This window comes from Schistocerca gregaria, chromosome 1, assembly GCF_023897955.1.
Source record: "Schistocerca gregaria isolate iqSchGreg1 chromosome 1, iqSchGreg1.2, whole genome shotgun sequence".
NCBI lineage: Eukaryota > Metazoa > Arthropoda > Insecta > Orthoptera > Acrididae > Schistocerca > Schistocerca gregaria.
Window position 1 is genome coordinate 2,972,639 of NC_064920.1, and position 12,047 is coordinate 2,984,685.

The 12,047-nt window shown below is 44.8% G+C and overlaps 1 protein-coding gene across 1 annotated transcript in view; it reads left to right on the top strand.

The window, feature by feature from the left end:
• The window catches only part of LOC126320178 (cytochrome P450 315a1, mitochondrial), a 135,060-nt gene that overhangs the window by 78,744 nt on the left and 44,269 nt on the right, over window positions 1–12,047 (top strand). The window contains exon 2 of the mRNA XM_049993763.1: window positions 7,409–7,590. Within this exon, the coding sequence (XP_049849720.1) occupies window positions 7,409–7,590 (182 nt within the window). The remainder of the gene's footprint in view (window positions 1–7,408; window positions 7,591–12,047) is intronic.

The following is a 12,047-nucleotide window of genomic DNA, read 5'->3' on the forward strand; positions in this document are numbered from 1 at the left end:
GAAAATTGGCTCCATACTGTTCGTTAACGACATTGCGCTAACTGCCGAAACAGAAAAGAAAATCACGGTAACCTGTAACCGACGCCTGCTAAAAATTTGCCCACGGAAATTGGCGAGGAATATGTTGAACGTAAAATATGCGAAAGAATACAAACTGGGTAAATATCGATTGAACTACCAGTAAACTATTAATTTCGGTCTCTTAATCGGACATAGATCGGTATTTTACTGGTTGACAGGACGAAAAGACCAATAAGCTCACCGGACAGTAAGGTACTTACTCATAGAGAAATGATGACAAGCAACATTTAACAAGCCGGCCGCAGTGGCCGAGCTCGTTCTGTGCGCTACAGTCTGGAACGGAGCGACCGCTACGGTCGCACTTCGAATCCTGCCTTGGGCGTGGATGTGTGTGTGCTGTCCTCAGGTTAGTTAGGTTTGTTCTAGGGGACTAATGACATCAGCAGTTGAGTCCCATAGTGCTCAGAGACATCTGAACATTTAAACCGTGTAATTCTGCTCGTGTATTTGATGAACGCCAGAATTCCATTAGGAAGCGAGTACACAAGATTGTGCGGATATGACGCTTCCGGGTTAAACCACTCGCTGAAGATTTGATCACGGAATTCCACCAAATTGCGGGGATGCTGATGTCGCACCGTTACCAACTGTTCGAACATGCACCACAGACTTTCTATAAAGTCTGATTTTGCAGGTCAGTCGAGAGGTAACAGATCGGGGAAGTGTCCAAAAAACCAGTCATGTGTTCTTCCAGTCCTGCGAACTCTGCTGCTGTCGTCTTGAAAAACAGAGCTATAGGATAACCATTATTGAACTATATGAAAACAAAACGTAAATTAGTTACAAACTACGGCGTGCATACACTTTATTCAACATGCGAACGTTACTACAGATATTCAGATTTAGGTTATTACGTGTTCGACATGCCTGCCACCTTGGCGATGATGTGGCGGAGAAGAATAGCGAAATTCTGCATGACACACTGAAGTGTCGGAACATCGATGCTGTCAATGACCTCTTGAATGGCTGTTTTCAGTTCAGCAGTTGTTTTGGGTTTTTTTCTGTACACCTTGTCCTCAACATAGCCGCACACAAAAGGAGTCGCCTGTGTTCAGATCCGGAGAACATGGCGGCCAATCGTGGCCCACGTCAGTGGCCTCTGCGCACCCCAGGCCCAGAATGTGGTCCCCAAAGCGCTCCTCCAGGACATCAAACACTCTCCTGCTTCGATGGGCTCGAGCTTCGCCTTGCATGAACCACGTCTTGTCGAAGTCGGAGGTATCGATGTCGGTCGGTGAGGCCTGGCAAGAAGTCGGCGTTCCAAAACATCCCAAAGGCCTTCTGTAGGATTCAGGTCAGGACTCTGTACAGGCCAGTCCATTACAGGGATGTTATCGTCGTGTAACCACTCCACCAAAGGTCGTGCATTCTGAGCAGGTGCTCGATCGTGTTGGAAGGTGCGATAGCCATTCCCGCATTGCTCTTCAACAATGGCAAGCAAGAAGGTGCTGAAAACATCTACATATGCCTGTGCTGTGATAGTGCCACGCAAAAACAACAAGGGGTGCGAGCCCTCCCCATGAAAAACACGTCCACACCATAACAGCGAATTTTACTGTTGGCACTACATACGCTGGCAGGTGACGTTCAAAGGGCATTCTTCGTACCCACACCCTGCCCTCGTTTGGCAGTTACCGGTGTGATGTGAGACTTATGAGCAGCCTCTAGACCATGAAATCCAAGTTTTCTCACATCGCGGCTACCTGTCAGAGTACTTCCAGTGGAACCTGATGCAGTTCGGAATTCCTGTGTGATGGTCTGGATAGATGTCTGCTTATTACACGTTACGACACTCGTCAACTGCCGGCGGTCTCTGTGAGTCAACAGACGTGCCGTACGTGTCCCTTAAAGTTTCCACTTCACTATCTCATCAGACACAGTGGACCTAGGGATGTTTAGAAGTGTGGAAATCTCACGTACAGACGTATGACACAAGTGATCACCTGACCACGTCCTAAGTCCGTCAGTTCCGTTGAGCGCCCCATTTTGCTCTCTCACGATGTCTAACGACTACTGAGGTCGCTGATATGGAGTACCTGGCAGCAGGTGGCAGCACAGTGCACCTAATATGAAAAACGTATATTTTTGAGGGTGTCCGGATACTTTTGATCACATAGTATATTTCGTCAAAGACGTATTAAGCATTTATAATCTTGTACCTGATCTAAAATGTATTAAAAAAGCACTCCGTCTTCAGGCCATGAGTGGCCTACCGGGACCATCCGACCGCCGCGGCATCCTCAGTTGCAGATGCGGATAGGAGGGGCGTGGGGTCAGCACACCGCTTTCCCGGACGTTATGGTGGTATTCTTGACCGAAGCCGCTACTAATCGGTCGAGTAGCTCCTCAATAGGCATCAAGAGGCTGAGAGCACCCCGAAAAATGGCAACAGCGCATGGCGGCCAGGATGGTCACCCATCCAAGTGCCAACCACGCCCTAAAACATAAAACGCTATCAAAAAGTTTCCGTTTTATAGCGTTGCTGCAGCGTATATGCTTCGTAGCGCGACTCCTTTGCACGCAACAGATCACTGTGGCATTCGTGTCTTTTCGAATTGCGTGCGGTAAATTCGGAAACGTGAACCATGGCGATGTAACAACCAAATGAATCAAAACAGGATCAACGTGCTGTTATTCTTCTACAACAAACACCCATACACATTAGACATCCGTCGGAGAATTAGGAATGTGGATGGGGCAGGATGTGTGTCGAAAAGCACCTTTCTGAAATGGTGCGCCAAGTTCTGCCGTGGTCGCGATTCAACACATGACTCCGACCAGTCTGGAAGGCCAGCCTCACCCATTATACCAGCTAAAGTGGGACACTCTCGAGCCGGCCGCTATGGCTTCGCGGTTCCAGGCGCTTCAGTCCGGAACAGCGCTGCTGCTACGGTCGCAGGTTCGAATCCTGCCTCGGGCATGGATGTGTGTGATGTCCTTAGGTTAGTTAGGTTTAAGTAGTTCTAAGTTCTAGGGGACTCGTGACCTCAGCAGTTAAGTCCCATAGTGCTTATAGCCATTTTTTTGACAACACTGTCAGTAACAAAGCACTGCTTTGTTGTTTCTCATGTGAATCTGAAACAATAGAGATCATGGATCTGGAAGGCAATGCAACTGAAGAGGAAAAGAGAAGAAAAGAATAATTTTCTAAGCTATGCAAAGGGCAGAAGAGAGTGAAGCATTTAAACAATCATGTTTGATCTTGAGAAGACATTGCCATTACCGGGGATCCCAGACAGCGCTACATTCTATAAAAAGCTGTTGTGGGTTCATAGCAACCTTGTCCACTCTAATACAACAGGAAGAGGGTTTTGCTTTGTTTGAGTTGAAGGCGCAGGAGGGGATGGCGCCCAAGAAGTAGGTTCACATCTCAAGAAGTTTATGGAGAATAAGGTAAAGGAAAACACCACTCAGCTAATTTTGTGAACAGATTCACACAGTGGGTGCAAATGAAACATCAAAACACTCTTAAGTTGAAGGCTTTATGGAAAATCATTCGTCTCTCATCTCAGTTTCTCTGAGATTCCTCAATGCTGGGCACGCATAAATGCCAAATGATGCCAATTTCAGTGATGTTGAAGGAGCTTTGAAAATTCCGCAACGCATTCACGAACTAAGAGAGTATCTAAATGTTATGAAAACTTGTACGAAAAGAGGTTCTCGTGTTGTAACTTTAACGGAGACCGACAGTTTTGTTGAGAGCAGTAATGTGAACTGTAAGGATGACACCACAGGAAACAAAATTAATTGGACGCAAATAAGCGAAATCGTGTAGAAAAAGGAAGATCTGTTCAAGCAGAACATAAAACAAGACCATGATTATGATTCCTCTGTTACAATGGACCTACAGAACATCAGCAGTGAAGATCCTGTATTTCAAACTTTGGGTTTTTTAATTCACTGTGGCCTCAAGAGAATGCCATATTTAGTCCTAAACTTGAACATGTGAAATCCATTTTATTTATATAGACCCAGCGATGCCTAGCAGCTTTATCGTTTATTGATGATAAGGTCTTTGTTGACATCTAAGGATTTATTGGAAAGTCAGTTTTTAAGAAATGCGTAAAAATGGTAAGAAGATTGCATAATGTGCAAAACAGAACATTGGACTGGATAAATTTTTCACAATACGTCTCCAGATATTTTATCTGTTTTAGCATAGAGTAAATAAATACTGCTTAAAATATGTTATATTGATTGTTATAACCACATTACCAACGAAATATTCACAGTTTATTGGATGATATATTGTTGCTAACCAAGCAATAGTGATCAAAGAGAGCCGGCCGCTGTGGCCGAGCAGTTCTAGGCGCTTCACTTTAGACTCGGACTGCTGCGTCGGGCCTGTATGTGTGTGTTGTCCTTATGTTAGTTAGTGGACTGATGACCTCAGATGTTAAGTCCCATAGTGCTTAGAGCCATTTTATTTATTTTTTTTATCAAAAGGACATCTGTTACACAACACTGCATATGCATGTAATATTTTTGAACACTAACATATTTTTAATACCACGTAAATAATTACCTACATTTGCACTATTTTTGGAAACGATACCTATTATGCTAGTCTTACAATAAGAAGGTTTACAGCTTGTGATTTTGGAGTTCGGGTCACTATTACTAATCGCGTTCGAATTGTCAGTCAAAAATGAATCATTTATCTTTAGGAAATATTAATACATGAAAATACGTCTACACCTCACTGTACCTCCTAGTCACACTTGAGTGAACACTTGCATTCTCAATTACAAAGTGAAACTTGAAAGTAAATACTATGACTTACAGAGCCAGAAAAGTCACATTCCCACTCACACAGGGATAATAACCATCACGATAAAATGAAAGGAATCAAAGCTCGCAGAGAAATATTTCGGTGACCATTTGCCTTACATAAGATTCAGCCGCTGTTTCCTGCCTTGCGAGGGAACCAATAACCCCTGTAGGGGAGGCAAACTGCTATCGGCGCATGTCGTGCCGGGCCGTTGTCTCGACACTGTGGCCCCTTGCGTATCGATTAACTGTTGCGAAACAGACTCGCACTGCGCGGACTCGAAACTCAGATTTCCCGTTTATCGCGAGCAATCGCCACAATCACTTCGGCCATGCGAGCATCCCTCCAGGGCTGATCCTGCTGTGTGGAGCTTTGTACACAATGATAGGGAGAAACGGGTTTAAGAGTGGTGCAGCAACTGCCGTCCTAGGTAAGCTGGTCGGGAGCAGAAATGATTATCGAACAAGTTAATGCAACAAACAGAAGATTGACTTAACCTGTATGTCTCCAAGTGCACAAACACTTATTGTAAATAAGCAGCAAAAAATAAGTGCAACTATTAGGACAGCAGCAGCGATGAGGCTCTCTGTGCTAAGCACGAACGTCAGTGTCGAAGCGAAGGGGCTGCTGGTGCGAGTGGAGAGTCTGGCTGCCGCCGGCCGTCCTGCACCGTGGTCGTAGAGGGCGCTCTTGGTACGAAGCCGCTGGTGTCTTGACTCAGCGGGCTTGCACCATTGGTCCCACGGATCCCACACGACTTCTGTCGGCGTCTGATGAAAACTTCCCATTCTCTTGTCAACTTTGACGCCCGTGGGGTCATATCGATATTTGATACCACAGATCCAAACTTCTGTACGTCACGGAGTTGCACATTCCGTGATTGCCTCACAGGGAGAGAAATACGCTATCGTCATTTTAACACGTTAAGGCATGGATGATTGTAATGCAATCTGAAGATACAGACATTATGCGTGCACAGATATTGTAACCATTAATAATGCATCGATTAACGGTGTGTACTGTTGGTCGCTTAGTGTGAGATAGAGTAAACGTTTCTTTTTTTCCCTTTTAGTTCCCTCGACAGATGTCGCATGATGGCAAGGCGCGTCTTCCCTATGTTGAACAGAAATTAACACCCAATAGGGCTGACCTAAACGTACTTTTATTTACAGTGGACGTTCGGAATGGCTCCCTTCTATCGCCAGAGCAGCCTGACACCATCTGAACTCATCAAAGAATCCTCGTCGAATTTCGGGTGCTAAAATCTTTAAACTTGAAGCCTAAGTGTATGAGAACTCTATGCGTACTACTTACCTTTGAATATCCCGCAAAAAGATAAAAAATCGTATGGGTTTGATGCTGCAGGAGGAGGAGAATAGACAACTATCAGACCGTGCGAAACATCTCGTAACACTATTATAAACTCAATGCACGTGTTCTCTTGCTTTTTCCTGCACGAAAGTACAGTCGGTCCTTTCGGTATTTGTTAGTTCAAGGCTAAAATACACAATTCGTACTCTTATTTGGAGTTGCAATGTGACGGTTAATTGCCCACCACAGGTTTAACAAAGTAAGTCGATCATTAAAGTTAGACGCTGTGCATATGTTTTGAACCAATACGGCTTAAAGCACGTAAATTACCCAGACTCTTTATCCAGTAACCGAAGATGGAGGTACTTAGCGACCTCCAACAAAGTTTAAGTATAATTTGAAACCTTTTGTACCTTCAACCATTAAAGCTATATAGGCGTAACGTCAAATATTTAACGCGTTAACTCACTTGAATAGAATTGGGGAGAAGAGGAGCTTGTGGCACAACTTGACTAGAAGAAGGGATCGGTTGGTAGGACATGTTCTGAGACATCGAGGGATCACCAGTTTAATATTGGAGGGCAGCGTGGAGGGTAAAAATCGTAGAGGGAGACCAAGAGATGAATACACTACACAGATTCAGAAGGATGTAGGCTGCAGCAAGTACTGGGAGATGAAGAAGCTTGCACAGGATAGAGTAGCATGGAGAGCAGCATCGAACCAGTCTCCGGACTGAAGACCACCACCACCACCACCACAACAACAACAACAACAACAACAACAACTCACTTGTAAAGAAATCAGACGTTTGAAGCTGATTTATTCGTGGCAGTTGGATTGTTTGCAGAATTGGGGTTGATGGTGAGTGCTGCTGTTGCGACTCTCTTATTGTATAGTGCAGGTGGAGACACACCCGAACCTTCATTTGTACCACTGTTAACATCAGAAAACTGGACACTATATTTGCGTGCTTGTTGTATTATTGCCATGGCAGTTTCTTTGGCGCTTCAGTGTAGTTTCATTTGTCCAGAGCCACGGATACCTCGGGAACGGACCGCGACTGACACTTGCAACGTGCGCGGAGATCCCGCAGGTGTCGTTCGCGGTCAAATACAGCAGCGCAGACGGCAGGCTTGGCTAACGTTGGCATTTATATTCCAGCAAGCACCTTCCGCGGTGTTTGGACATTTGTGCCTGACGCCCTGTGAGTGCCGGGTGACAGTGGAGCTGTTGTCTGCCCCACAGGGATGGCGAGGAGTGGCTGCGCTTCCGGCGCGTGCTGAGCGGGCAGCTGCTGCGAGCCGGCAGCGGGCCCGAGCTGCTGGTGGCGCCGTGCCGCGCCGTCGCCGAGAACTTCGCCGCCGAGCTGGCGGCCGGCCAGGTGGTGCCCGACCTCGAGGGCCACATGTACCTCTGGGCCACCGACGGTGAGTGCCGCAGCCCGCCTTCTCTGCGTACTCTGCGTGTCCAGTCAGCAGGTCGCTCGCATTTCCGACACTTTAATCGCGAATGGTCCGAGGGGAGGCCGGGTGTCGGTAAACTTCCCACATGAGCAGCTGCACGTCTGTTTTTCAAGTCGTAGCCATCTCGAAGAATCTACACTATTGGCCATTAAAACTGCTACACCAAGAAGAAATGTAGATGATAAACGGGTATTCAATGGACAAACAAATTAAAATACATGATTACATTTTCGCGCAATTTGGATGCATACATCCTGAGAAATCAGTACCCAGGACAATCACCTCTGGGCGTAGCAATGACGCCTGGGCATTGAGTCAAACAGAGCTTGGATGGCGGTTACAGGTACAACTGACCGTACAGCTTCAACACGATACCACCCTTCATCAAGAGTAGTGACTGGCGTATTGCGACGAGCCACCATTGACCAGACGTTTTCAATTGTTTTAGTTCGTCTACATACACACACACACACACACACACACACACACACACACACACACACACACACACATTACGTGAAATACGTGAATGACACATAAAATCGGCCAGTTTCTCTCCGTTTAAACTTCTCTTTGCCGAAAAACATCGCAGTTCCATACAGACATCCTTCATTATCTAATCAAAAGAGTTCACAATTGTTAAAATTTCCAACATGCGCATACTTCAATTCAATGAGCATAATCTTTTAATAACCTTCGGCTTTAATACAACAGAAACCTCCACTTACATAAACATGGGACGTACAGAATTGCTATTACACAGCCTCCAGGTTGTCTTCACTTGGCGTGCAAAATAAAAAGATCTCTTGGGGGTCAATGTCTGCAGCAATTCATACCCCAAATTTCAAAATCGTTCCGAAAATGTCTCATAGTCTAATTAAATTTTACACATAGCGCGTTTGCTTACACTCGCAGTTCCTCTTCCCGACACGGGAACTCACATTCTCTTGTTTTAACAACAAAGTACTCTCAACCTGGAGAACATTCACAAAGATAATATTTATCGTTATGCGGGACAGCACATTACCTCAGCTACAGATTAGCATTTTCATATCATATTATAATTACAACTTTTTCAGATGTGAAAAAGACAATACAATTCCATAGTTAGGCAACAAGACATACATGAACAACCGTAAGGTATATATTGTGCAATAAAAGTGGAGAATAAACAAATGATTGCATATGCTGATACATAGGGGGTGTACAAAAATATGAAAGTGCTTAAAGCACAACGTATTACCATGCTTCTTAAAATGGTTCAAATGGCTCTGAGCACTATGGGACTTAACATCTTTGGTCATCAGTCCCCTAGAACTTAGCACTACTTAAACCTAACTAACCTAAGGACATCACACACATCCATGCCAGAGGCAGGAATCGAACGTGCGACCGTAGCGGTCGCGCGGTTCCAGACTGAAGCGCCTAGAACCGCTCGGCCACCCCGGCCGGTTTTGCAGCTATCTTTTATTTTTCGTCACATTGGTCTTCAATGAGCGACCATCACGATCACTCTACACATACAGTTGTCACTTATCGGATATATTTGTTTCGCTTTCCCCAGTATGCTGTCTACACTGAGATGACGAAAGCCATGGGACAGCGATATGCAAGTTACAAAGGAGCGGCGCATTGGAGAAGCTTTCATTATGTAGTCAGGTGTTTCAAGTGAAGACGTTTCCGACGTGACTATGGCCGAACGAGGGGAATTAACAGGCTCTGAACGCGGGATGGTAGTTGGAGGTAGACACATGGAAACTCCAGTCATTAGAGGATTCAATATTCTGACATCCAGAGTGCCAAGAGTGCGCCTAGAATACCAAATGTCAGGCATTACCTCGCGCCACGTTCAACCTGAATGCTTATTTTGATGTATTCAAAAACTTAGCAATTTGAGCAGTGTCTAGAGCCACAGCATGTTGGCGTATGATCACCGGCGACGAGCACACTTGGCCATCTGGCGCAAGCTCCGCCGCAGGAGAACTAGACCTTTATACAGACAAGCCACCAAGCGGCACCATTGCGGTCCCACTGCACATTTGTTATGCACTATCGAGTTTTCAATTAACAGTCACTGTTTTGTCAATTACCTTACATTTACGGTTATGGTTTTTATTGTTGTGTCATGCAGAAAGGTTTCTACTTAAAGATGTGATATGTTATACTATTTTTAAACTTTAGTCAGGCTTTTGCACAATTGTGTATTTTTTACTTTGACGGGCTAGGAGCTTAACGTTATTACTCTTTACAGCGTGCATGTGGATTTTAACTCTGTAGAAGATTCCACATTTTCAGACGCTCATTTTCCCTTGCGAAGTAATTTTAATCAATGATTATACATACTGCATTTTAAACACTAAATTTACTATACTGGTTCCTCATGTATCCAAACTATAGTGCCCTCAGTTATTTGTATAAATATCAGACGCACCCAGGCCGTCACCAGCACTTACTGGCTTCACAGATGTATAGATTTTGACGTTGATACCATCATCACAATGTTTTTCGGTTTCTATGACCGAGCGAGGCTACGCAGTGGTTAGCACACTGGACTCGCATTCGGGAGGACGACGGTTCAAACTCGCTTGTGCGATCGTCCTGATTTAGGTTTTCCGTGATTTCCCTAAATCGCTTCAGGCAAATACCGGGATGGTTTCTTTGAACGGGCACGACCGACTTCCGTTCCCATGCTTTCCTAATCCGATGGGACCTATGACCTCGCTCTTTGGTCTCCTCCCTCAGACAAACCAATCAACCAAACGACGGTATGTATGCCTGGTATGCAAGGGTCTTAATCATATAAAATTCTTTTACTTTTCTTACATATCATCATTTGTGGTACAGATTTTGCTTCAACTAAATGAACTTGGTTTGTTACACCATGTTTATTTGTTGTTTGTAATTGATCTGAAGATGGCAGTAGCCGAGGCAGATAATAGCGAATTGTGAAGTTTGTGCGTTCAAGAGGGTTATGTACAAATAAACTCCATGTAGGCGTAGAAGCAGTCAAACATCCCCTCTATGCATTTTACTGTGGTACGCAGATCTAGATGTAGAAGCTAATTAACGAAGTGTGAACAGGGAGGTGCTGTGAACAGTTACTGACTAGAATGTGCTAGAGTGTTCTACAGTATCGAGAATAAAGTGAAATGAGGAACCGGAGAGCCCAGACGTTAACATTCGCAAGCGCGGATAATCGCACAAGGGTCAGACAAGGCAGCGTAACGGACAGCTCCACGTCACGGCAGCTTTCCTTACTGAACAGGGGGCCACAGCGTCGTCTTAATGCACACCTGAACCGTCCGTAATCGTGCTGCGAGCCACTTTACGCATGTTTGTTTACGCGTACGACGGAGACACACGCTGGGCGCAGTTTGTTCCGGGAATACTTTGCTCGCAAATTTAGAAGAGCTATTTTCGTTTGAAGGACGTGCAGGCGTTCCACGTGCTTTACACTGCACTCATATCGCTGAGAGAGTGTTTCTCATTCAACAAATGCAGCTTCCTTTCATAAAACGTCTCAATAGGTTAGCCTGATCACATTCAAGGAACTTTATGATAACAATTTTGATGGTAGCTAACAAGAATTTTTTTATGACGTCTTAACATTCATTTAAAAAGTTCGGTCTTAAGAGGCTCAAATCGATATATGAAATTGTTCCCTAACTTGCGTCTCTGAGTGCATGAGACATCTTCGGCTTGCATTAGCCGTTTTATCTCCCAAGACTTCTCACACAGTCGAAGTATACAGCGGCGGTCAAAACCTACAGTGCATGAATGTATTGAAAATGTTTATGGTTGAATTGGTGCAAGATGCTGGAAATCCTCAGAAAAAGAATGCATTTGTGTGTTTTCCCAACTCTCTTAGTAATTTCAAGTAGGCAACTGTCTATTAACACTGCAGACAATAAAATAAGATTTCAACATCTTGAAAAAAGTTGTAATGACGTGCAATGGCAGTGCAAAAATCTACAATGCTTTTGGAAACTAAGTGAAAATTGTAACAGTGGAACACCATGAAGGCATTACATGAATGTCTTACGATTACGACAGTGTCACAGCGTATAACTACCTGCATATTAAGAGACTGCCGCTGTGGCCGAGTTGTTCTAGGCCCTTCAGTCCGGAACTGCGCTGCCGCTACGGTCGAAGGTTCGAATCCTGCCTCGGGCACGGGTGTGTGTGATGTTCTTAGGTTAGCTAGCTTAGTGTATACCTACATCGTCTATGAGAAGCTCGGTGTTTGAGTCTCAGCTATCTTGAATAAACAGCTATCTTGAATATGTTTATTACATTTGCGTTCTTCTCCACCCCCTCCCTCTACACTCCCCCTCGCTGTCTAGGAATCTATGTCTCAGACACATGACCTAGTGCAAGCACGAATACGGCGTCTGTGGAATGAACACACACTGGCAAATACT